Here is a 26,691-nt window from a genome sequence, read left to right on the forward strand (position 1 = left end):
TGAAACATCAACTTCACTTCAAAAGTCCTTTTGTTGATCTGTTTTCTGGGCAGAATTGTGCTCGCGCGGACTTCTGTCCTCATCCGCAGCCTGCGGCCAACAGCTACCAACTGTAGTGCAGCGTGCAACTGCAGAGAGGAGGCTGCGGGCAGACGCGTTTCACCGGGAGAGACACGGACAAGTTGTGAGGAGGCGCTGTGAGCTGGGAGGAGCAGGAGAGAGAGGGGGGAGAGGGAGGGAGAGAGAGAGAGAGAGAGAGAGAGAGAGTGTGTGTGTGTGTGTGTTGTGGTTTCTAATGGGGACAGGGAGAAGTTGGCTTTTGTTACCAGTTGAGAAAGACTCGTGGCTGTACGAATACAAAAAAAGGATCAGGAAGGGATTTGTATCATGATGCTCCAGTTTATGATAAAAGCATATTTCGTCATTTCTTTCCCACAATTCCTAGGGCCTGCGTGTTTGTGTGGATTCAAGAATGGCAGATGTCCGGACAGTGAAAATAGGCCTTTCAGTGTTAGTGTGCTTATGGAAAATAACTACATATGAGTGAGTAATTATTTGCCTGTGTGGGTGAGTATACTTCATTACTGGGGGAGAGGTTGCAACATGCAAGTTGCAACCTACCTCGCTGCCCTCAGCGATCTGCAGGTGCACTCTCTGAATCGGCCTTCTCTGAGTCGGCCTTCTTTTGATGTCAAAGGTGCAGTATTACAGCCTCGCAACAGCCATTTCATGCTGCATTTTTGCAGATATCCAAGCTTCCTATCCCCACTGCTGGAGCAGGAAGTTTGTGACAAAGGCGGCGGTGCACAGAGAGAGAGCAGGGGTGCAGATGTTTGGCAGCTGCTTCATCCCTCCATCTGCCCCTCCTGGCCCCAGCACCTCTTAAACACCACACTTTAATGGAACGCTCCTGACCCTGTTGGGCGACGCGAGCGGAGGGATTTTCAGATGCACTGCTTTATCTAGACCTCCTAAAAGATTTTCACTGCGCAGGGAGTGGAGTTTTAAAAGCCTCTGTAGTTGAAATGTTTTAGGGCTATACGGCTTGCCAGGTGATTTTTACGACAATAAAATTAAGACTTCAATGGCACAGCAAGAGAGGCTGCCAGACGACTTAAGCTATGATTGCAAACAGAGGAAGGGAAAGGAGGCAGAGCGTGTCTTGGGGTCTTCTACACTTAGCTCACCTTCCTGCCCATTTAATGTGGTTGTTCTTGCCTTCAAAGGCCTTACACTCCTCTTTTTTTCCAATGACAATTCAACATGGCTTAAAGCCTGAAAGCTTACATGGCCTGCCACGTCTCATTCTGTATATCTAATCCTGTATTTGCTTTTAAATGGCCTTTCAGTAGTAGCCTGTAACATATAAACATTTCTATCCGGTGCCCCAGATAGAATCAGCTAATGGCCGCAGGTGTTTACATTACAGCAGTTTCCGACAGGGGACTTGAAAAGGTCCTGGTTTCAGTTATAACTATACATCTTCCCCTCTAACTCTCGCTGTTGTACACTCATTCTCTTGCTCTCTCACCCTTGATGTAAGGTTGGTGAGCCCCCCCCCCCCGGTGCTCCTGCAACAACCACAAGCCCTTGGCTCAGTTTGTGCCCAGAGAGGGGCTGACGATCCTGGGGCAGAATAATAGGAACAGACCCCCCTTTGTTTGGGCCTCCATGGGCCTGATGACAGTCACAGTAAACAGTGGGCACAGGCTGAGGCCAGGCTGGGTGAGCTGAGGGGCCTTCGACAAGGAAAACTAAAGCAGAAAATCTGAACAAATGGCATTTGAACCTTCAGTCGGCGACACACACAGCAAAACAAAACGTGATTTCTCTCAAGTATTTCACACTTAACTCAATATTTTGTCTGAGTTACAGACAACCACTGACATATTTAGACGTGCAGTGATACACACTGTCAAGACGATTAAGTGGTAAAATAAAACATAGGCTAGACTGATAATGACTGCCCGGCAAATTATGAGAGTGGAGGGCAGAACTGTGGAGAATTGGACAGCTGTATAACCATGACTGTGAAGTGTTATACTACAAGGGCTTACAAAGGTGAGCTCACACAACTTTTACATGTCATATTTATGGTCGGTTGCTTCTTCCTGTGCTCTGTAGGCTGTATTTCTATCTTAAATTTAGCTCAAATTCAGCATTTTGCCCCGGGGATTTTGAGTGAACACTTACACTCTTCCCACAATGATCTAAGACAATCAGCACAAATACACACCTTCCCACTCCAACAGGTTGGAGCACGATACTAAGCTCCACAGGAGACCACACAGCAGAGCAGCGAAACCCCCTCTTTCAACAAGAGCTCAAGATAACACTTTTCATCTCCACATAATATCCTTCTCTCTTTCTCTTCTATGGTAAGAGTTGGTGCCTTTCCCCTCTGCCTGCTTATCTCTATTTAGGAGCTCAAAGCACGCGGTCAGAGGTCAGATTAATATTTATTTCATGTGTTGCCTCAGAGAGCAGCAGGCAGCAGTCCTTTGAAGGCCTGTGTAAGCGGGGGGGGGGGGGCGGATGAGGTTCCGTGGAGGGGGGTCTGACCAAGCAGACCCACAGACGATACAGTAAAACTTTCTTTAGGGTAAACTGACCCTCAAATGAAGCAGTGTGGGGTCGGGGTGCAAGGACAAGAGAGGGTGGAAGCACATTTTTCCCTCCTCCCCACCCTGTCTGCCTGTCCTCTCCGCCCTTGTCTACATTTTTGGTGTAACCCCACTGTGTGCACTGCACAAACCAGCGGCCTGTTAAAACAGCCAAACCAGGTGGAGCTGAGCTATTGCAAATGTCCCCCTTCTGGTGTCTCACACTTCCAGAGGCCTCATGAACATATGAGACGCAGCTGTGAGACAGGCAGAAGAAAGAGAGGGGGTGGGAATATGAAACAGCTTCAAAATAGTTCACTTTGCGAATTCCATTTAGGTTTGGGGTCTGATAGCATTTTACACAATGTGGATCCATTATTGAACTATTGAATCCATGTGCTCTCCCCTTATCAAATCGATTTAGCATTTACTCAAGTTACACATCACTTCCTCTAAAGAACTAAAAACTCAAGTTTTGCCAAGGTAGATTACTTATTTAGCAATATAACTATTAAGTATAACTATTATACAAATAAGAGGAAATAGATAAGAGAAAAGAGTTATTTGTTAGACTCTGAACTATAACTAAGATTCAGACGCAAATACAAATTGGAAATTGCAAATGCAACCCAATCCCGTTCCCTTTCTCCTTTTCTGCATTATTGGTTTGGCATTACTATAACAAATGAGTTCACATGTCAAAATGACATACAGAGATTTTCTGCTGAGGAATACACGATTCTCTTATTTGAAATGCTGCACCTTGTAATCCTCCCTGCCATCACTCAGTATCTACTTTGGCCTGTATCCGGTACGTCCTGTCACACCTGCGTCTGTCTGCAGTCGGATATGGCACTAGGGAACACCAGAGACGCTTGGGTCTGATTCATAGCTCTCAGCAGTCCAGCCAGACCCATCAGTCATAGTTGGTGTGACTGACAGTCAGAGATACCGTTTTAGCTAAGCCTACCAAAATGCCTGGCTTAGTAAAGCTTATCCATCGCAGGATGTTATCACTCAAGGCGTTCTGTCACTTGTGTCATCGGCACAGAGTCCAGGCTTGACACTGAGCTGGTCTCTTCACCAAGCCACATACTTATCAGCATCCATTACTGAGGTGTGAGGGCCTGATAAAGGTCTACCCAGGTCCATGCAGCTCAAGGCAGAGGTCTCGTTTAGATTGTCGTCTGTGCGGAGAGAGAGGCCTTGCCCCTTTGACTCTTGCTCTCACCACTCTGTAAGGCTGTGCTGCTCTGTCAATCAGAGAGGACCCTGGGTGATCAGTCAGCTCCTCTTTATTGGATGCAGGCCTGAGGAGCCATTAGAGAGGAGGCGGAATAGCCAGACTGGCCCAGGCCAAGAGCTGATGAGAAACAGAGGAGCTGGAGAGCCCGAGGAAGAAAGTGGAAGTGGGGAGGAGGGCAGAGGAGCAGGAGGTGGATGTGCTGAACTATGTGGATTGTGAAGGGAGGGCAGCTCTGTTTTCTATTTGTGAGGATTAGGTTGACAGATCTGTATTTAGTTTCTTTGGGCCTCTAGCTGCAGCTAATCCCCCTCACCTGCAGCGAGTGCCCCCACTCTCTTTCCTCTGACCCTGCAGCCCCCTACGCTTCCCCCCTCCTGCCCAGCACAAACACTCGTCCCGAGACAAGCACATGACTCGTTGCACTCTGTCTCCTCAGGTTAGGGCCTCACACTCGACACAAATCTCTCCCGGCCCAAAGGAACAGCAGGGGTCTCAGTCTTTCTGGAACAGAAGAAAAAGGACCCCCACAAACTTCCACATGTTACAATTTTTTTTTTCCAGCTTGGGTGAGGGGTTGTCCCTCATCACTTAGAGATAGCAATTACTCAGAAATTAAGAGCCATTACTACGGAAGCAGCTTGTCAAAGCCACTCAGGGGAAAGGGGAACCTTTGGTAAAGCTGCACATTAGGAAATATTCAGGGTCAGGTCAGGGGCACAGACCTCTTCTCTTTAGATCCTGGCTCCCACACACTCTGGCCAGGCCTTCACACTGTGAAAGAAAGACCGCAGTGGCTCAGCAAACACACACAGCATGCCTGCCAGCAATTCTTGAAGGTGGGGACTCTGGATGACCTAATAGTTTTAGAATCTAAAGCACATTTCTCTGTTCAAACAATAGATTGACATGACTGCAACATAATGCAACAAAGAGACTGAAACAGGTTTTGAAAGGTTGTCGATGAAGCAATATGTGGGATTCCCTCGAGGTGTCGTATTCATGTAATGTCATTGACATGTTTGGAGCTTAGAACAGCTGTCATTAGTCAATTACTGTCTGATATAGTGAACTTAACTGCTCCAATACAGAATGAGTTACACTTACAACATCTAACTGACACAGCATTATCTTTACACACAGCCATCATCAAAAATATATATAAAAATTGCTTCCATGTGGCTGACAGATACAATATTTAGTGTCTCTGACGACTGTCAATTACCTCCCACCCACCCTACTGCAAACCACCACACACACACACACTCTCACACACACACACACAAACAGAAACATACAGTAGAAACACTTTCGGACAAGTAGTAGCAAGCTCACATGAAGGGTCTCATTACCGAGTGCCACAGAGGGTGCTAAAGGGGATTTTTCTTAACACCACCAGCAATAGGTCTACTACCAATGAGGTACTAACTGGCCCACACACATTTGTCCTCTTAACAATGGACAAAGGTTGCAAATACGCACTGACCTTAAGCTTGAAGAGCAAGCCTGGTGGCTGCTTGCAGTCTTTTACAGGCTGCTATGCGCCTGTAACGACATCCGTCGACCTAAAACCTCAACACACAAATCCATAGAGGAGAAGATCTAACATGTAAAGAAGACAACAACAGAACTGGTTTGACTTGGAAGAGGCAGCATCATGCATATACAAACGCTGAATGATTGTTTGCAGAAAGTGCACATTTGCACCAATACCACAAGGTGAAAATACTTTACTGCAGGGGTGTAAGTGGTGTATATATAAACCCTGTACTTTGTGCCTTTCATGGAAGAAGTACTCAGATCCCTTCAGGCCAGGTGAAAAAGAGAACGAGAGAAAGAGAAAAGGTGGAGCTGAGCACATTACAAGGAAAAAAGCCCTGAAGGAAAGTAGATAAATGCTGCAAACCTACGGATATGTTTGAAAAAAACATTACTAATGCTACACTTCCCGAGTTTACTTATGTTTTAAAGAAATGGCAAAATGGCATCAACACTTAATTGTATCCTTTGTGTGTGTGGCAATGAAATGTTTCTATAATATTTAAAATAAGGATCTGTGTGATATTCTCTGCCAGGTGGAAGTACCAGTTACTCAGAGGTGCTTCATGAGGATCAATACAAGTGCAGTCAGAGCTCTGAGGAAACACCAGGTGCAAAAGAAAAGACACTTCAAAGGAGAACATATATAACTGTAGCCTTAATTATAGAGGAGCAATTGACCCTTGCAACTGAAGACACTTTTAACTATTTTGCGTGAGATTTTTTTAAGCAGTTTTGGTGTTTACAAATAAAACAAAGAGACATGTTTACAGAAAAGCATTTAAACTAAACAGGTTATAATGTGGTCTATTTTTGAATGTGTGGAGATTAGTTGGCCCTGTATCTTATTTCGGTCTAAATGTAGTAATTCTATGATGCAAAAATAATCCATTACAAGTAAAAAGCCTTGCTTGCACGTGCCAATAAGTATTTCTGTGCAAGATCTTTTAAAAAGTACATTAGCTCTGAAATGTAGTCGAATAGATCAGCATTAAGTAGCAGAACATGTAGATACTCAAGTAAAGTAGAAGTAAGTCAAAACTGTAGGTAACGCTACAGTACCTAAGTAACGCAAAATATAGGCTACTTATCTAACGTTACTTTCACCATTTCATGAATGAGAAGCACAAACAACTTGATTTTTCCCTTTGAAACCCACTCAAAAATACTAAATAAGCTACATTTATGCATATCATGTTATGAATATCGTCTTACTGTGTAAAATAAACATGGTGTAAGTGAAGTTAATATATTTTTGTTCAGTTTTAATGGTGTTTTCATGTCCAAAACAATTTTACAATTGTGAATCCTTCTGGCTGGAAAAAACAACTAATCAGTCAGCTGCGCATGCGCAAATCGCGCGCGATATCCACAATATCCCTACGCGGGAACATCATGTATATTAATCCAATATGAATATGATTTCTGTACATACACTTGTCTCGTCTTACGTAAACAAAATACATGATGGCATCCCGTGTAGCAGAGCTGTTTTCAGAAGTTGACAAGCTTCGTACTGAACTGCTGAACAATGTTGACGGAATGACAGATTGCCGGCGTAATGAGGAAGAAATCAGCCAGTAAGTTCCGGCCGTTAAGCTAACGTGATGTTAAACTGGGTTAGCTAACGTTAGCCGCTCACCCGGGTACCCAGCAAGCTAGTTTTAGAAGTAACGTTAGCCGCTCATCCGGGTACCCAGCAAGCTAGCTTTAGAAGTAACGTTAGTCGCTCATCCGGGTACCCAGCAAGCTAGCTTTAGAAGTAACGTTAGCCGCTCATCCGGGTACCCAGCAAGCTAGCTTTAGAAGTAACGTTAGCGGCCATCCGGGTACCCAGCAAGCTAGCCGTAGAAGTAACATTAGCTAAGTAGCTTACATTTTACTTTACTTCAGTACTGTACTCATCTACAGTTTCGACATACTTATACTCTACTTGAGTATCTACATGTTTCGCTACTTATTTATTTATAATTACCAGGTGCATGTAAGACTTTTTACTTGTTGTAATATTTTAGCATAAGTAACTCCACACAAAATAGACCACGTTACAACCGTTTAGTTTAAATATGTTTCTGTTTAGCGGTTATACAAGTAACAAGTATTTTAGTTTTATGTTTAAATACAAAAACTTTAAAGAAAAACATTTAAAAATTGTTTAAAATAATACGTTTGAATAATTAAAAATGTCCTATCATATTTTGTGAATCCAAACTACATACAGTTTTTAAAGTAAATTATAGGTATTTTATTCACTGGATTACTCAATAAACCCTCCTGCTTGATTGTTTTAACCACAGACTGTTTCAGATTTTCCAGCAAATGAACTGTACAGTCTAAAAATATTTATCAATATTGCTGAAGTATCGCACTGTATCTTTATTTCCAGGAGGGACATTTTGACCCGCATCGAAAACGTAATCCTGGGAATAGTGACGAGTCTTTCCAAAGACGAGGCCCCTGTCCTGGCACTGCCCAACAGATCCAGCTGGGCCAACATCAGGTAACTATTTAAACACGCTGTGGCATGAAAAAATGTTCTACCCACCTTGCACATCTGTCTAAGCCTTCTGACCTTTAAAGGATAAACACACGCGGTCGTGTTGTGTAAAAAAATAAATAAACATTTACCTATAGGCCACACAAGATGATCAGATTGCTGTTTAATACACACTTGTACACACGTTGTAAGCAGACTGCACGGGCAACCAGGTGGTAGAAAAAACAAAATTAAACTTTGGACCAGAGAGATTGAAGTTGAAATAACTTCCTGCTGCTTTTAAAAGATGACAGCGTGATAAGGAATTGAAAAGCTCCGGCCTACACAAACACAAATTTACAAAGGGCTTTCTGGTCTTGTTTGGATCAAACCTTGCCGCAGCTTAAAGCACATTCTCAGCCCTTTCAAACGAATCCCCAAAGGTTTTCACCCTCAGGGTGTGGGGAATTTTAGATGGCTCACAGGTGGGGGGGGGGATTTTAAAAGCTCTAAAAGTAAATGTAGCATACACAGTTTGTGTAGATTTCTTTGATGGCTTCACGTTTTCTTCCCACTTGAGCTTTGACAGTGCCGTCGGGCTTCAGATGAGCTCAGGAAGTTCCGTCACCACCATTAGGAGCGACAGTCCGTCGTCCGTCGCTAAATTTGGTGAGAAGATATACGCAGACCTCGGTTACGTTTTCTCTTTTCTGTGTTTGACAACCGACATTCCTTTTAACCAAAAAGGGCTTTACAGTTATACTGTACTTCATGTGGCTTTCATTTCTTTTTCATTGTGAACACATTCCTAAACTGCACAAACAGCAGTAAAAGTCAGACTTAGTTTTAGGTGACAAAGTGGCAGAGAACGGTATATGTTGAAAGAGGCTTTTAGGGGTCGGTTTACCACATGCACATCCTAATTAAGAACAGACTGGAGTCCTTTTTAAAGACGTGATAAGTGAATAAAGTGTTTATAATCATTGATTTTGTTTTCTCTGTTTGAAGCGCAAATTGTCAAGATCTTCCTGGTCATCTACAAACTTGTGCAGAGCAACTCGTTTGCAACCAAAAGGTTATTTATTTGTCGTCAGTTCACATTTTATACGAACACGAAAGCTCGATAAAATCCATGTTCTGTTTCGTTGAATTATTCGTGGATTTAAAGATGTACGTTTTGTTTCCACAGAGACATCTACTACAACAACACACAGCTGTTTGGCTCACAGAAGACTGTTGATAGCATAGTGGATGATATTTCCTGCATGCTGAAGGTTCCTCGCAGATCACTACATGTGGTAAGCGTGTGTGTCCTCGTTAGTGTGAGAGACGGTGCGCTGTGTGAAAACACACACACGCCTCAAACATTAAAACCGTGGAGCTGAATTCCTTTGGATATGCTTTGTTTTTATTAGTTCAAGTCCCGCAGATGAAATCGGTTTCGTGCCGTGTTCTTAAGCATTTTTCTTCTGCTTCTTATCTTAGGAAACACCTGTGTGTGTGTGTGTGTGGGGGGGGGTTCTTTGATCAAACAGAAATTGAATTAAAGTTGAATTCAAAGAGGCAGTGTTAATAAGAGCCGGCTTTAACGTGTGTGTGTAACTTTTATGTCACCAGTTGGCCACATCAAAGGGCTTAATCTCAGGGGATCTGTGTTATTTGGAGGAGGACGGCACGAGGATCGACTGCCGCTCCGGCTCGGCTGTAAGTCTTCATGGTACTGCACTGAGACACTCTGCATCGACTATGACTTCATGGTGCATTTATATTTCTTTTACATTTATATTTTGTAAAAACGATAGTACTACAAGGCTTAAGACAGAAAATAATATGTTTCTTTCACTACGTTTTGTTTCAGGCTGTTGCAGTTTCATCAAACATTCGTGGGATTAGAAGTATCCTTTGTGATTTGTCTGAGGGTTTTACGGTGTATCGTCACTATATACCTCTGAGAATGTCATATGTATTTCGTGTATATCGAGTATATTTCTGTGTGGAGCGGACGCTACATAGTTGCAGGGTCTGGGGTTCTTTTCCTTTATCGTTTACAGATATCGTATCATCTGCAAAGTTCGTCATGATAGTTGAGAAGGACGCAACGTTCCAGAGACTATTGGACGACGACTTCTGCACAAAGATGTCTCCTTGCATCATGATCACAGTGCGTTTCCTTTTTAAAAAAGCCCATTATGAATGTTTCGAATGCTTAACGGGTGGGTTTTGTGTGGTTTTAGGGGAAAGGCGTGCCAGACGTGAACAGCAGGTTGATGGTGAGAAAGCTCTGGGACGCGCTGCACATCCCCGTCTTCGCTCTGGTGGACGCCGACCCGCACGGTACTCATCCTCCGTCTGAGTGCAAACCAGTTTTACCTCTCGCGCATACTTCCACACGTTGAACAACACTCGGACTGTCCTTTCATCTCCGCACACACACACACACACACACACACAAAGCTAGGCCAGCAGATGTTAGCACCTGTCCGCTACGTCATGGTGCCTCGTCTGACTGTTCTTTCCGTTGGCGTGATCTCGTCCTGGCAGGACGGCTCACTTTCCGTCGGCCTCCGTACCTCTAACCCTTTCCCCATGGCATGGCGTGACACATGTGTAATGCTTTACTTTGTTCTAAGCTCTGTTACACATTTCGGAGGATAATTGCTCTGGTATGCTGGTGATTGCAGCGTGTCTGTGTCTCTCCCTCTGATTTTCTCAGGGATTGAGATCATGTGTATCTACAAGTACGGATCAGTGGTGAGTCCTGCCCTGCCACTTATTCCTATACTGTATATTATCCAATGTGGCCTGTTCAGTGTCCCACTGTTAGCAATGTGTAATTATGCCCCTCCTTTAAGTAAAAACTCATCCATCTGAGAATATTGAAACTGACGTATGGAGTGAAAACGTTGACTGATCTTGTGTCTCTGTTGTCTGTGATGTTTGTGTAATCATCCTTGTGTTCATTAACGTCATTGTGAACATGTGTTGGGCCTAACCACACTGTGGGCACGGTGCTGATTAGTGTGTTTATTTGAGATACATTATGTGTATGAGCATTTTTTGGCATCCGTGTGTGTTTTTTCCACAGGCCATGTCGTTTGAGGCCCACAGTCTGACCGTCCCCAGCGTTATGTGGCTAGGGCTCCTCCCCTCTGACCTCCAGAGGTTTGGACTCAACATTCGCTACTTCCTACTTCCTCCTCCTGCCTCTAATTGGGATTATATTCTGGGGACATCTGGATTGTTTGTTTTGGTTTCTGTTGCTGTCGCCCTCACTTTTCTTCTTCCCTCTAGGAACTGCATCCGAGAGCATATTGAGTTTTAAGTATACGTCCCCTCCAACAGATTTAGGCCAAAAGGGGCTTTTTGACATACATTTAATTGTAGTCTGCACTTTTTTTCCCCTCCTATGTTCCTCCCTAAACATACACATAATAACTCAACGCGAGTCTGAAAGGACGACATCCATCAACCGAACTGCCTGCTGCCATTTTCAGGAAATCAATGTTATTATGCATAGTAAAAAAAAAAAATCCCCATTTCATTCTTCAGGCTGCGGGTTCCCGAGGATGCCCTGATCCCCCTCACCGGCAGAGATGAGAGCAAACTCCGCAGCCTCCTCCAAAGGCCATACGTGACCAGCAAACCCGACTGGCAGAGAGAGGTGAGACAGGAAGCTGCTTTAGAATTGACTGAAGTGGCGAAGATATGTGCGAGTGTCTGAAACGTATCTCTTCAATTAAACTGGTTGTAATGCTGAAAGAAAATTCAGTTTTTATCTAATTGTATTAACATATTCAAGTGTTATCGTATTTAGATATGGGAGTAGTTCTCATGTCTGAATAAATAAGTTTCCCACAACCTTTACCTACCACCTACTTGGAGAAAATGTTGGTCTGAAACAACCTTTTCTTCAAAAGGAAACTAAGTGTTTTTACTCAGAGGTTTAATACAGTTGTAACGTCTTTGCTCGTGTGACACACGGCGCAGGAATGCACGTGAGAGGACTCTCAGCTCGCTGGTACCGACGATGCAGAGGAGCCACTCTGTTGTTGGAGTGGCTCTCGGAGATAAACACCTGATGATTTATGCGCGTGTTTGCACGGCCTCCTCCTTCATGCTCCTTGACGCTGCGTGTTTGCTCTCGTCCTAGATGGAACTGATGCAGCAGAGTAAGGTCAAGGCTGAAATACAGTCACTGGCAGCCATAGCCCCCGACTTCCTCACCAGCATCTACCTGCCCAACAAGCTGCGCTACGGGGGCTGGGTATGAGCGCGATGATGCCACCTAGTGGAATAACGAGGAAACTGAAGACAGATCTTCCATTGAACTGTCCTGCCTGTCCTCGTCAGATGGATTGAATTATTAAGTTGTTTTGTAATTGTGAAATGTCTCATCCTATCATTAAAACCCTGTAACCCCTTTGACAAGTCAGAACCGGTTTGTGGTTTTCCTGTTCTTGTTGGCCTTGTTTATATTCCCAGAGATGTTTGGACCTGCTGTTGCAACGCTCCCAAACACACTATGTGAATCGGTTTTCATTCATGGAGTTAATTATTATACAATTGTTTCAGCATTGTGTTGCATGATTTACAACCACTGAACACCGCTGATTCATGTTAGTGCAAAGACGACATGTGAGCAGATGAGAAGGATGATTCAGTAGTTTTGGAGTTGGAGTAACTGAGGCGGATCGTGTAATTAATGCACAACATATATAAGCTCATGCTACTGTTCTTTTTATACAATCTGACCTCATTTTATTCATGCATGCTTCCTCTTAACATTTACTTTAACCGTTGCAGGACAGATATCCACACACGGGTAGATCACAATGATTAGTAATAAAAATGGTGCTGAAAATATTTTGCATAGTAAATAATTTACTAAAATGTTAAAGCTTATAACATATTTTTACAATCAACACTTGAAATGATTAAGGCACTTGCAAATGACAAGGTGCAAATATTAACCATATTTTAGCTTTTTAAGATCAGAGTTTATTAAGTTAATAAAGGAGAAACGTGGGTTGAGGACCCCAAAAAAACAAATGAGATTTTAAAAGATTGCCCATTACTAGTGGTGAAATAAGTCTTCAGATTAAGTAAGAAGTAAAAAGTCACAATTTTACAAGTTTTATGCATAATAGCACTAAAATATTCCCCACTCAGGACTGTATGAGGGGTGGGCTGAACCAAGTACTGTGATTAACTGGGTGGAGGGGCAGTGTGCAGAAGAGTCCACTTCAGTTGTGATTTATCATAGACATGGACTGGTGGTAGGACAGGAGAGGCTGACACCCAGTCAATGCTGGTTTTATCTAAACAGAAACGTACCATGTATTATTATCAATATACACTAAATGAAAAACATAAGGAGAAAATATCTGGCTATCTTATAACTGACAAGAATTAACACAATGTACAATCATCTGAATTTAAAACAAACATCTTAAACATCAAAGTACTTCAAACGTAAATGTACTAGGAGTAAAGAAAACTCACATTTTCACTCAGACAAACAATGGTTGCCAGTGGAGTAGACTGCAGGTAAACTAATTAGCTCACACCTGAACTCAAGGTCTGAACCCGCCAGGCTCCTCCCACTTCCTGCTCCTCCTCAGACAGCTCCGCCTCCAGACTACAGTTATTATGTCATTGATGCACGTGATCAGTACTTTAAATAGTTGGTCGAAGTTGAGCTAATTTTAACAGCTTTATGCAACTTGTTTGGAGTAGTGTATGTGTCCACTTTAATGGACGTAGAGTGCTTCCTGTTTGAAATAGACGATCTTTGGCAGCATTACGTGACGGCCGGTGGGCGTGGCTCCTTGCTTGTGCAACATACTGCTGCTACGTCACCGCAGTGACCGACGTGTTATAATATCTGCAGCTGGAGTTTCCTCAACGTGAGAGAAGAATCGCCTTTGGGAAACTGTCGAGGAAGACAATAACTGCATTTAAATTATAAAGATAAACCAGGTGGGTTATTATAAGAACTGCACGAGGGAATATTACAGGGATGGTTTACAGGCCATGTGGTCCAGTCTGAAGTCCCTTGGCTTCAAGATAGGAACTGTTTTTGTCTGCCATCAATTGAACTTTGGCTTGATAAGCTTTTATTGATCAAAACTGATTAAACAAAATATGGTATTTAATTCCTCAATCTTTATGTTGAAGTTTTTGCTTCAGACTCCCAATCTTTACCAAAAGCCTCTGGAGAAATGCATTTTTTTTTTTTTTAATGGTTAAAAGCAACTGGATACTGTGAGATCATTTGAGCACTGTGTATATTATTATTATTATTACATTATTATACATTATGTACCTCTGTAAATGGCAGGTTTTAGCTGTTGTGTGCAGTTAATTATGGTTTACAATCTAGAACTTATATCTGTTGTCCTTTTATTGGTAATTAAAAATATGATTTTGTTTTTAGGTCAAGGTCAGTTTCCTCCAAAGCCGTTTATTTCTAGAAACAAAGTATTTATGAATTGATAACAATAATAACAATACAGAAAAGAGACTGTAATGCAGAGCGTCTTGTTCGACGTTGCGGATCTCATGAGATCCAGCCTCTGTTTCTGACATAAACAGGATGGCGGGGGCTCAAGTCTGCTACAGTTCATGTGTGTTTCATCGTCTCCTTCGTTGCCAGACAGGTCCTCGAGAGGCCTTCCCTTTTCCACTTGTCAAGGACAGCTGACTACAGAGCAGAGTGGATTAAAGGAGTCTCTTGGGCTTTAAATATAACATTGCTTTCCAGTCTCACTGGTCACAGATTAGTGTGGAATCAGTCATGTTTCGCAAGACATTTTTCATCAGTTACGTCCGGGTGGACTGGGATGTGTTCAGGTAAAAAACAATAACTATGCGGGAGCAGTTTTGGTAGGAAATATTTCTAAATCTTACCTGATCAGTTGTCACATTTTTGAGGAAGATCTTTTAACCACACTGCCCGTGCTATGTCTTTATTTATAATATTAGCAGGTTGCATTCCAATGTATTTGAACATTATGGTATAAACTGTTTGCAATGGATGTCTCTTCCCACAGGAAAACTATCTTGACATATTTTTTAACGCTTCTCCTTTTTTTTCTCCCTCTCATTCAGGTCAAGAGGATCTCATATGGACGCAGTGATCCGCCGGTGCCCTTTCCTCACCGCTGTGCCCGGTGTTTTCCTGCAGCTGGCTGGGAAGTCATCGCTGGTGAGCTATGCCCAGAAGTGCCCCGTGATGATGGACCTGGCCTCCAGACCTCCGGCCAGAGCTCTGTCCTCTTCAGCGTCTGCGTGCAAAGGCACTCCAACAAATGATGGTGAGCCACCCTATATATTGATTAACTGTTAAATTAATTGAATAAATGCAGATTTTTTTTAAATTTATTATTGTGTCGACAGATTTTAGAAATGTATTCCTGTCTTCTGTAGATCAAATGCATGCAGTCAAGTTGCCCCCGGGTCACGTTACGCCACCTGCTGGCCAGGCCGTAGGCTCTAAATGCCCGTTCCTGGCTGCAGAAATGGTGCAGAACAACAACAGGGTAGTACGGGAGGCCAGTATGGAGCTGCAGGAGGACGTCCAGGAAATGCACTCTGTGCGCACAGGTAAGCAACTTGTAATTAGATACTCATACAGTAGATCAGTTATGTAAGTTGTGAAAGGTCCGTGTTTGGAGTGTACACACTCTAGTGACATGTAATAGTCATAGGAAATGAATGTCATGCATTGATTTGGAGATCATTAATAGTGTGCATCTTTCTTAAAACAGGGAAGAAAGACGTGGATTTATCGGTTGTGGATCTTATGGAGGCAGACAAGGCCAACACACCAAAAAGCCTTTTTAGACCCATGTCTTCCAAAGTGTCTCACCTGCTAAAGGACAATCTGCCCGAGGGTAAGAAAGACAACTTCTTCTTAATGTACAATCATTTCTTCACAGTGAAAGAGCTTTTTCAACCTCATAACAACCCTCCTCCTGCTTTCCGTCCTTCAGCCGTCACCTTCCAGTACGACAAGTACTTTGAAAGGAAGATCGAAAGCAAGAAGACAGATCACACATACAGGGTTTTTAAGACGGTGAACCGGAGTGCCCCCTCGTTCCCCATGGCAGACGACTACTCGGAGTCCCTTCACGTGAAGAGAGACGTGTCCGTGTGGTGCAGCAACGACTACCTCGGCATGAGCCGTCACCCCAAAGTCACCCAGACAATCATGTGAGTGGGCTCACATACATACAGAGTCAGCCCTGATGAGGTACGAGAATAAACTCGTTGTAAAACTCTAATATAAGAAACTCTTTGTTATTTTTCTTCAAGGGAGACTTTACGAAAGCACGGCGCCGGTGCTGGTGGCACACGAAATATTTCGGGGACGAGCAAATTCCACGTGGAACTTGAGCACGAGCTAGCTGACCTGCACAACAAGGACGCTGCGCTGCTGTTCACTTCCTGCTTTGTAGCCAATGACTCCACGTTGTTTACTCTGGCAAAAATGCTGCCAGGTACATTCAGCTGAGCTTGGAAAATGTTACAACATGTGACCTAAAGTTCCATTGCTATGATGCAACAATTGTATTTGATGACATATTTTCTTTATTCATCCGTGGAAGAGTATTTAACATTTGTTTACTCGTCTAGACTGTGAAATCTACTCTGACGCCGGCAACCATGCCTCAATGATCCAGGGTATACGAAACAGTGGGGTCAAGAAGTTTGTCTTCCGTCACAATGACGTCAACCACCTGCAAGAGCTGCTGGAGAAGTCTGACCCTTCCACTCCAAAGATCGTCGCCTTTGAGACGGTGCATTCGATGGACGGTGAGTACACAGCCCTCCATGCAAGTGTCAGTTAAATAGGACATTTAAAAAGATTTAAAAACAACAGATAAAACAGGTTTTTGTAGTTTTATTTTTATGATAAGTGATCTAATAAACGCGGTGTCTTCTACAGGAGCTGTGTGCCCACTAGAAGAGATGTGCGACATTGCCCACAAGTTTGGTGCCATTACCTTTGTGGACGAAGTTCACGCCGTGGGTTTGTACGGGCCCAGAGGAGGCGGGATCGGGGACAGAGACAGAGTCATGCACAAGATGGACATCATCTCTGGAACCCTTGGTGAGTAGAACTAACGAAGGGGGGGAAACCCATTGCAGCACCCTGATATATGTGCCTCTCTGACTTGTTGTGGGTTTCCCTTCCAGGTAAGGCATTTGGCTGCGTGGGCGGCTACATCGCCAGCACCGGTGCCCTGGTGGACACCATGCGCTCCTACGCCGCGGGCTTCATCTTCACCACCTCCTTGCCCCCCATGCTGCTGGCGGGGGCGAAGGACTCCATCAAGGTCCTGAAAAGTGAGGAGGGCCAGGTGCTCCGGAGGAAACACCAGAGGAGCGTCAAGCTGCTCCGGCAGATGCTGATGGACTCGGGCCTTCCGGTGGTCCACTGCTCGAGCCACATTATACCTGTCCGGGTAATGGAAATGAATCATTTATCCAATTAGTGTCTATGCGGGAATTCAAGTCTATTTAATTGCATAACTTCGAAATGTGAATCTGACATGTGATGCATCTGTTTGGCAGGTGGCTGATGCAGAGAAGAACAATAAGATCTGCGACATCATGATGTCTCGTTACAACATCTACGTCCAGGCGATCAACTACCCCACTGTGGCCAAAGGGGAGGAGCTGCTGCGCATCGCTCCCACACCACACCACACTCCCCAGATGATGTTCTTCTTTGTTGGTATGTCCACTATAATGCCTATCTCATGAATAAAAAAAATCTGTTGCGCTGAGCAGTCATAGGTATATTTAAATTGCGTGTTGAACGAAAAATTCTCAATTGGAAGAAGAACAAAATGTCATTAATATACTCGGGAATTAACCTTGTCAATAGCAAAGTAGCAGGCTCACTGTTAAAGGAAAAAGTTTAGGTGAATATTGCAAGTCTGTAGCTACTTGTAGTTTATAACCGCCTTATTTTTACACTTTTTAATGCTTTAATTTATACCTTATACCCATAATTTATGTCAAAGATTGTTGTATCCTCAGCTGTTTGCTCTCTGCTCCGTCTCCACAGACCGGCTGGTGAAGACGTGGAAGGAGGTGGGCATGGAGCTGAGGCCTCGCTCCTCAGCAGAGTGTGACTTGTGCCGGCAGCCTCTTCACTTGGAGCTGATGAGTGAGAGGGAGAAGTCCTACTTCACAGGCCTCAGTCACATGATATCAGCAGTGGCTTGAAATCACGTTGAACACTGAAATCCCAACAAGCCCCGCCTCCTAGCATTCAAGCTATTTATTGTATTCACATTAAACATATCACTGCGTAAGAAAATGTCCTGTGGCACCAAATAAATGTGTGGGTTAAGTGCTGATTGACTTTTGTGTGTTCACTTTTGAATGTATTGATTATGACTGCAAAAGTTTTATGAATACATATATTTGAACATTGGTTTGTCCCATGTGTAAGTTACATAATGTAAATTAATTCCTCTATTAAAAAGCAAATGCAAAGTGTTTGAACTAACTAGCTAACTAACTCTTATTGGTTGTTAAAGTGCTGTAATAGCATTTATGCTGCCTTTCTGAAGAAATCAATTACCCCTTTTCATCTTAGAGTACTATGTGGGTTGTTTTACTGATTTGCTGCTAATGTGCACATTATGTGTTACGCAATAATAATCTAATCTGAACATTTCATGCTAGAATAAGCTTTAATTATGAAGTGAATGAGATAACGGATTGGCATGAAATATCACACACTCACTCTAAACCAGTGAACATCTCAAATCGCTAATGCAACCAGGCCTTACACACAGTTTTATCATTTAACATTCATCCCGACGCACAGGATATTTTCTGCACACACACGTAGGGATGCAGCGTGTTGGATTTCAGACGGATACTGAGTCAAACAGCTTGGGTATCTGTGGCAATGAGGCCGATCTATTCAATCCAATTCTATGTATACATTACGTACTGGAAGTTTAATACCTGTTTAATATTTGACCAGTTTGTTGCTGCATTAAAAAACACTTGAATTATCCGGTAATTTTGAAGATTTTTGCTGGTGCATCATTTATTATTTCAATAACAAAACAATTCTGTGTTTTTTTTTATCTCCGTGTATTTATTTGTTACACTTTGTTTGACAAAGTTATGAAAGTAATGTTTAAGTTAAGCCCGATGTTGCCTTACGCATAAAAGAATGATCCGCTTCCACGCAGCTAGGCTTTCAGTTTATTAACTAAACCCTGCTATCTGATCGGTAGTCCATCGCTATCTGTATCGGGAGTGGAAAAGTCAACCCTATACATGTACTGTATATGTGAACTATTTCATTACATGCAGTGCCTCTGGCAGAACGATTCTCTCTCATATCAGTTATAGCATGTGATGGAATGTGGCATTGCTTCCTTCTGTAGACGTATATCTCAGATAGAAGGTGATGGAGAAGCATGTGGCTTAGGTCTAGGGTGGTGTGGGATACATGTTATCATCTTACTTCTAAAGTAATGATTGTATTGAGTAGTTCTATCATAAACAACATGTTGGATAAATGCCACAGTAATTCTTTCAATGGAGAACCTTGTGGTTTCCATGTATAATCAGCTTAAGCGCAGATTTGTGGGCATCCGGTCGTTCATTCATGAAATGCATTTCATGGCATTCTTGGTTTTCACCACACGGAGGCATCCTGGCTCTCCTGTTCGGAGCTGTGAGGCCACACGCCTCCTTCCCCCTTGCAGATGACTCATAGCTGGTGCAGCAGCTTTTACGAACCACTAGATGGTATCAGTAGAGAACAGGATATTGTGTTCCCCATCTATGCAGCGAGGGAGATCATATTGGTTGTAATAAAAATGCAGCAAGTACACTTCTGTGTACATCGCAGCAGCGTCGCAGACATTACAGATGCATTTTAAATGAAATGTCAGATTTATCTGTCATCGCTGTCGCAGCCTGGTTACTTTATGTCGTTTCTCATACAAGATAGCATTTGTATTTTTATTGATGTTAGACATCTTCTATCACCTCTGATCTTCATGTTTGGATAAAATTAGTCCAATAAGAAGCCCTTTGCTCCCACATCAAGGGAGAGGAAGCTCTCCCTCCCACCTGTCTCATCTTCAGTGCCTCAGCCCCAGTGCTCCCTGCTGCATGTGACAGGGATGTGTTCATATGCCCGTCCAGTATATATACATATATCTATATATATGTATATATACAGTATATGTGTGAAAAAAGCCCTCGAAGCAGCACTCGACAATGCAAAACCTAGGATTCTGTAAATCAAAGACCACATTCAAACCAAACTCTCTGTGTGATTCACCCGTAGATCACGTTTGGATTGCATTATGTAACCAAGGTGTACAGGTGGGAGTGGAGCAGTCAGGTGATCACCACCTCTATCATGCCAGTGATATAGTTCTGCTCCAGATGCTCGAATCAACACTCCAGTTATTCGAGCTGTGTGGATGAGGTTGAGACATATTATGCAGCGGGTCATACCCAACAGCATAATTCGCTTCTTGTATTTAATAAACAAGGTCATGTTTACGCCTAAAATAACTCTTGCTTCATGTGCAGTGAATCCAGTAAATCTAGAAAAAATTCCAGAAAGATGTTGTTGGCAGGAAGTAGTCCTTTGTGCGTCGTCCGACCGCATTGCCACACATTAATTCCTTCATCCATCACTGTCTTTTGATGCAGGCTGCTCAGCTCCTTATTGCAAAACATCTGAGGGCAGGTCCAATAACTCTTAGAACTTTATGGATGAGAGTTTTACTGGAACAGCAACGGTGTAAGAGGACAGGCGTGTGTGTGTGTGTGTGTGTGTGTGTGTGTGTGTGTGTGTGTGAGTGTGTGTGTGTGTGTGTGTGTGAGTGTGTGTGTGTGCGTGTGTTGGTTATCAATGACAGGTGCTGAAAAGGTGGTGTGGTGCCTGTTATTGTGTGTTGTTGTGGTTGAGAGCATTTGTGTGCCGGTTTAGCTCTATTCCTCATTTGCTGTTAATCCCAATGCTCTGCACATCTGTGCCCCCCCCCCCCCCCCAACCACACGCACACACACACACACACACACACACACACACACACACACACACACACACTCACGTGTGCAGACAGATGAGCTGCATGGCCGGATTCCCACCACACGCGTCCACCTCTCCCAGTCTTATTCCTCCACATTCACCCTCTCGCTTGCATCAGGATACACATCAGTAGCCAACCATGGGAGCGGTGCGGTCGCATTGTGAGGAAAGGCCCTCGTGCACAGCGACACCCTGTAATATAGCGTGGGAAAATAAAGAAAAAGGTGATGAAAAATAGAGGAAGTGAGCAATTTCGAGGGTGTGTCTGATCTGATAACGACCATTGTACCGGTGAAATATCACAACTTACTTCCGTGGAGAAATGATCTGCTGCTCTTTAGAAAAATGCTTCACCAATCCGCACGTGTTGCTGCGTATTAAATAATGAATGAATAGTGATGTCATTGTAAATACTGTATTGCTTTGGTAATAAATTAATAATTGTTGTAGAATTACTAGTATTGCTATGGGAAGTTACATAACTGTAGGTACACAGTTATGTACAGGAAAAAAATACAGTATGCCACAGGATTTCTATTTTTAAATGAGTGTCACGAGAGCACTTCAGAAAATGCTACACATGTAGGTCCGGAGAATTTGGTTTGATAACAGCAATAATAACGCATATTGTGCAATAATGCCATTCCACCTCATTATGTAAGTTACAACTATGCAAAGGAATTGCGAGATTATTGTCAGACCTTGACGCACCTCGTTAGGGTTATTTATAATGCTAAAATAAATAATTATACATAACAGAAAAGTTACATAAGGTCATGTGGTTGAACTGAACAGAACCAATTCAGCCCAATTAAAGGACTGGTATTTAGTGTCAGTGATGACGTTAACCTCCTTAAAAGTCCGTTTGAACTTGCTATGATGTCACAAACACTGTTTTATAAATATGATTAATTAATTGACAAAACTGTGATTGGCAGAATGATTCCATTGAGACCAAACTTTTTTTTTGGTGATAGTTCTGCTATGACTTTAAATCATAAGGAATAAACTCCTCCCTCTCGAGGAGCTCTACTGTCAAGTTTTAAAAAAAGAAAAAAGAAAAGAAAAGAAAAACCCTCCCATGCATCGGAATGGTGAAGCGAGGATGTGCATGGAGGACCCTGGTGCGATGCGGAGTAGTGGAAGTTGATGAAGGCGATTACTGGCTATAAAACATCCGCATCGGAACTCGTGTCTCGTAAATGAAAGTGTCATATGAGGTCTCCGTTAGCCCGGGAGCAGGTCGGGCTCACTGACTGATGGAAATAGAGAAGAGGAAAAAAAGGGGAAATCTCTTCGCTCGCGCAGAAGCGCCATGCACCGGCGGAGCGACGTTTAACGCTTCTTCTCTTTATTTATCTCGGGTGAAATGTAGTTCGGGTGGACCATGTAGTAAGTGTTTGTGCTTTGCGTGTTAGTATGATATTGAGTCCGATATGTCTAATGTGACGCCGAGTAGAAGCGTAGAATGGCTGCAACTCGAGTTAGAGTCCGGCGCCACTTCTCTGCTGCTGCTGGACTGCCGCTCACACGAGCTGTACGAGTCGTCCCACATAGAGACCGCCATAAACCTGGCCATACCGGGGCTGATGCTCCGGAGGTTCAAGAAGGGCAACATACCGATCCGGACCATCATCCCCAACCACGAGGACAAGGAGAAGTTCATAAGACGGTGCAAGACGGACACGGTGCTCCTGTACGACGAGTGCACCGTGGACTGGCAGGACAGCGGAGCTCCAGCGTCCGTTTTGGGTCTACTTCTCCAGAAACTGTGGGAAGACGGCTGCACGGCGTGTTACCTGGAAGGTAAACAGTTTCACCGTCTAATTAAAAACACATTTATTTAATTTATTTTTTTATTCAACGGGAAGAGGTTTTAAACTTTTCAAATACCGACTTTTGAATCTTTAAGAACGAGACAGTAACGGTTTTTTTTTTGTTAATCTCGATTATTGTTGCAATCTAACGTTTCAAACGTTGACGTCACTTCAGCGCCGACGCTCGTCCCGCGTGCTGTGGGGCTTTTGCGGTTTTGAAGGCTGTTCCTAAAGTTTGTGTCACTGAGATTCTCAATTAAAATTCCAAAATGGCTGCGCCATGTTTTGCTCTAGCAGGAACAGGCATGCATTTCATGAATGGTTTATTTATTCATTCATTGTAAATATGATTAAAATGAACAATAGAAGGTGTTGCGTTTATTTTAAAAATGATTAAACTCCAATATTGTGTGACTTTGTTGACTTTGTGTTTTGGCTTTTGTCCAGGTGGATTTGTGAAGTTTCACACAGAGTACCCAGAGCACTGTGAGACCCTCCTGGACAGCTCCTGTCCCAGCTCCTCTCCTCCGCTGTCTGTCCTGGGTTTGGGAAACCTCCGGATCAGCTCCGATTGCTCCGACGGGGAGTCCGATCGGGAGCCGGGCAGCGCCACCGAGTCCGAGGAGAGCCCCGTCCCCAGCAACCAGCCGGCCTTCCCCGTCCAGATCCTCCCCTACCTTTACCTGGGCTGCGCCAAAGACTCCACCAACCTAGACGTGCTGGGCCAGTACAACATCAAGTACATCCTGAACGTCACGCCCAATCTGCCCAACATGTTCGAGCACGACGGCCACTTCAGGTACAAACAGATCCCCATTTCGGACCACTGGAGTCAGAACCTGTCCCAGTTCTTCCCAGAGGCCATATCCTTTATAGGTGAGTAGGTCAATAACTTTGTTGAACTTAAAACAGACACATGTGCCAGACATGTATGCGTTTACGTGTTGTTGTTTTTCTATTCCTAGGCAAATGGTGGTTTCCACCGCGAGACACATTAAACGTTCCCTCTCCAACCACATGTTGGCTGTTGTACGACAACATCTCGTCTTTGATGCAGAGCATCGACACATTCATCTTGAAACTGATGTATTTTGGTGGCGCCACAACATGACATTTTCAATTTCACTTTTGATTCGCCGTCGCCCCCTGAAACCACAACGTGTCGCTGACTTGTTTGTTTCGTGAACTAGTTTCCAAAAGGTTTAGAGGTAGACTGAGGAAGGAAATGTTGTCTTCCCTCCCTGGGGTTGTGTGTTTCACAAGTTGTGTTGTTTGCTAATGTGTGTAATTACCGGTGCACCACCATTATTGTGCCATAGCTTGATGTCAAGAGTCAGAATCACATCGATAGCTACAGAAATGTTATTAACTTTCGTCTTGACGGTAGATTTCCCCTTCGTCTTACAGATGAAGCTCGGTCCAAGCAGTGTGGCATCCTGGTCCACTGCCTGGCCGGCATCAGCCGCTCGGTCACGGTCACCGTGGCGTACCTGATGCAGAGACTCAACCTCTCGCTCAACGACGCCTACGACTTCGTCAAGAGGAAGAAGTCCAACATTTCCCCCAACTTCAACTTCATGGGTCAGCTGCTGGACTTTGAGAGGACACTGGGGCTGCACAGTCCCTGCGACAACCGCTCCACCAGCGAGGAGCAGCTCTTCTTCACCACACCGACCAATCACAACGTCTTCCAGCTGGACACGCTGGAGTCAACATGAGTGTCAATTGAATGGCCTTTTTTTTTTTTTTCTTTCTTGTCATTTCCTGTGGTGTCTCTGAGGTTTTTCTGAGCTTGTCAGATGCCTAAATAGTTGCCACAAGCAGTAAGTCACTCATAGCATTTGTGAACCAAAAAAGGAACGACATTGATCCGTTAAAGGAACAGAGAACCCGATCCATTCGATCCAGCCTGCCTTAATTCCTAGCACAAAGATGACTTTGGCCATCCACCATGCATGGCATTAATCAGTGGTCACGTGCGACCGTAACAGCAGGACATTTCATAACTTTTCTATTCCAGCTAGGATTGTTGTTTGACTGTTACTTGTTATTCACCAGCTGTAAAGTGGATGTTAATGATGTGATTGTTGCCTTGATGGTCTTTGGCCAATCCGAATGTTTTTCCGGGGACCAATCTGGAGGTGTTTTGATGGTACTCTAGCTGAGAGAAGTAAGCTACCACAGCGATCCGGCCTTGAAATAGTGTCCAGTTTTCCTTCTGATGACTGGTTGCAGCTCACCTGCAGCAGAATGGAGTCACCTCGGAAAGTACCTTCTCCTGTGTTTTCAATACTGACGTCTGGTAAACACCACGACGTTAAATAAGTTTGTAAGATCCAGTTTAAAACATGTTATTTTCCATAAACGCCCCCTGTACATTCTATTTCTTATAACTGCGTTATTTGCATGTGGTTATGTTCTACCAGGAACCTTGCTTTGTAACCTTTAGTCATATTTCCTGTTGTTGTCGAGGCCTTGACCCTAACATAACATGGAATTGAACTGTATGTCAGTTACTACCAGGTCGAGGTGTATAACACTGGCTTTTGCCGCGATCGAGAGGAACAAAAACGTGTGAGTAATCGGTGTCTAAAGGAATGGATGTTTATTTTTTACTCCTTCGGTCTGCAGCTACTCCCGTCCGATGACACGATATGTAATTATCTGTCCTCTGTTGCCAGTCTGGTCTCAGAACAAACGAGTGAGTTTGATGTGTGAGAGGGAATGAAAGGAAACGAGTTTGAAAAGAAATGTGTTCTTACCTCAAAGAGAGACATTTTCAGGGATTATTTTTTTTTTATACAAGTCATCTGTATCTCGTCACGGCCTCTTAAAGTGCATCCAAGGGCTGTTTTGTTTTGGTATGTTTGTAAAGATGTACATAACATGTGGTTGCCATGGGGGGGACGGGACATTTTCTTAAAATCATGAAGGATGCGAAAGTGACCCTGTTTTGTCCCTTATGTATAGTGTATGTAAAGCTAAATGTCCAAGACATTCTGTACAAGTTTATACAACAAATATATTGTATATTTTTACTTGAAAAAGCTTTGTTTGTGTGAAGAGTTTTTATTTTTTGCTGAAAGTTGGTGTCACACTTTCATAAAACTAAACAAAAAGGGGCGATGAGGTTGAGTGAGGACCTCAGACTCGTGGCTCTGGTCTTGTCCAGGCCACCGAGGCTCCTGTCGCGGTCAGATGTCTGTTGTCTGTCCGCGCCGATGCCTGACTTCCTGTTTCCCCACAGGCTCTCTTGACACAAAGACAAGTGACAGGGCCGGATCTTTCAATACCACAGTGCAGACACACCCACTACCAGTCAGTCGAGCAGCGCTTCAAGGAAGTGGACTCAGCATGCGCTCCACCACAGACACTTCCGACAGCTCTCCTCCGCAACTTGGGGAGCGATCGACTTTAATGACGGCGGCGTTGTGCAATGTGCATCTGAAGCATGTAAGCCTGAGATTAACAGCAGCAGAGTCAACAAGTGTATGTAAGCAGCGTAGACCAAGCTCATATATGATATGATTAAGTAATGCCACTCAGTGATTGTATTAATATAATAGAATATAGTGCAAGAGGCCATGTTGTGTAGTGTGGTGATAGTATGCAGTACAATATATTACAGCTATATAATAATATGTTAATTGTAAGGAGAGGTATATAATCAGTCCAGCAGAGAGACAAAGGCGAGGTGAGTGTCTTCGGTGAATCAGACACTGGAGAAGTGTGTGTGTGTGTGTGTGTGTGTGTGTGTGTGTGTGTGGTTGTAGTCTGTGTTTTCATTTTACAATTTAAAGACAGGGTTGGAAATCTTCAAAAACACTTTTGATGTTTTTGTTGAAACCCTCATTGCATCCCGGCAGCAATGAATGAATCAAATGCTCTGACAAAAAAAAAAGGGTTCTGGTGAATGTGGC

At 43.6% G+C, this 26,691-nt stretch overlaps 3 protein-coding genes across 3 annotated transcripts; all 3 read left to right on the top strand.

Annotated features, from left to right (window-relative positions):
* The first annotated feature begins 6,797 nt into the window (after positions 1–6,797).
* spo11 (SPO11 initiator of meiotic double stranded breaks) lies at positions 6,798–12,131 on the top strand. The gene is given in 14 exon segments (XM_076092141.1): positions 6,798–6,844; positions 6,846–6,965; positions 7,772–7,885; positions 8,442–8,530; positions 8,870–8,936; positions 9,051–9,159; positions 9,479–9,565; positions 9,720–9,756; positions 9,913–10,022; positions 10,096–10,195; positions 10,575–10,612; positions 10,947–11,023; positions 11,411–11,522; positions 12,012–12,131. Coding segments are annotated over 14 exon segments (1,227 nt in total).
* A 2,511-nt stretch (positions 12,132–14,642) lies between these two features.
* On the top strand, positions 14,643–18,472 carry LOC142950527 (5-aminolevulinate synthase, non-specific, mitochondrial-like). The gene is made up of 11 exons (XM_076092142.1): positions 14,643–14,713; positions 14,972–15,177; positions 15,290–15,466; positions 15,631–15,756; positions 15,856–16,075; positions 16,178–16,362; positions 16,499–16,678; positions 16,812–16,976; positions 17,063–17,331; positions 17,441–17,603; positions 17,940–18,472. The coding sequence occupies exons 1-11, from the start codon at positions 14,658–14,660 to the stop codon at positions 18,098–18,100; spliced, it is 1,908 nt and encodes a 635-aa protein (XP_075948257.1). The 5' UTR covers positions 14,643–14,657; the 3' UTR covers positions 18,101–18,472.
* A 3,528-nt stretch (positions 18,473–22,000) lies between these two features.
* On the top strand, positions 22,001–25,820 carry LOC142958508 (dual specificity protein phosphatase 7-like). Its single transcript, XM_076099801.1, has 3 exons — positions 22,001–22,760; positions 23,219–23,647; positions 24,179–25,820. Exons 1-3 carry the CDS (start codon positions 22,391–22,393, stop codon positions 24,487–24,489), a joined length of 1,110 nt encoding a protein of 369 aa, XP_075955916.1. The 5' UTR covers positions 22,001–22,390; the 3' UTR covers positions 24,490–25,820.
* The last annotated feature ends 871 nt before the right edge of the window (positions 25,821–26,691 follow it).

This window comes from Anarhichas minor, unplaced genomic scaffold, assembly GCF_050575085.1.
Source record: "Anarhichas minor isolate MPS153535 unplaced genomic scaffold, ASM5057508v1 ptg000003l, whole genome shotgun sequence".
In the NCBI taxonomy this organism is placed as follows: Eukaryota; Metazoa; Chordata; class Actinopteri; order Perciformes; family Anarhichadidae; genus Anarhichas; species Anarhichas minor.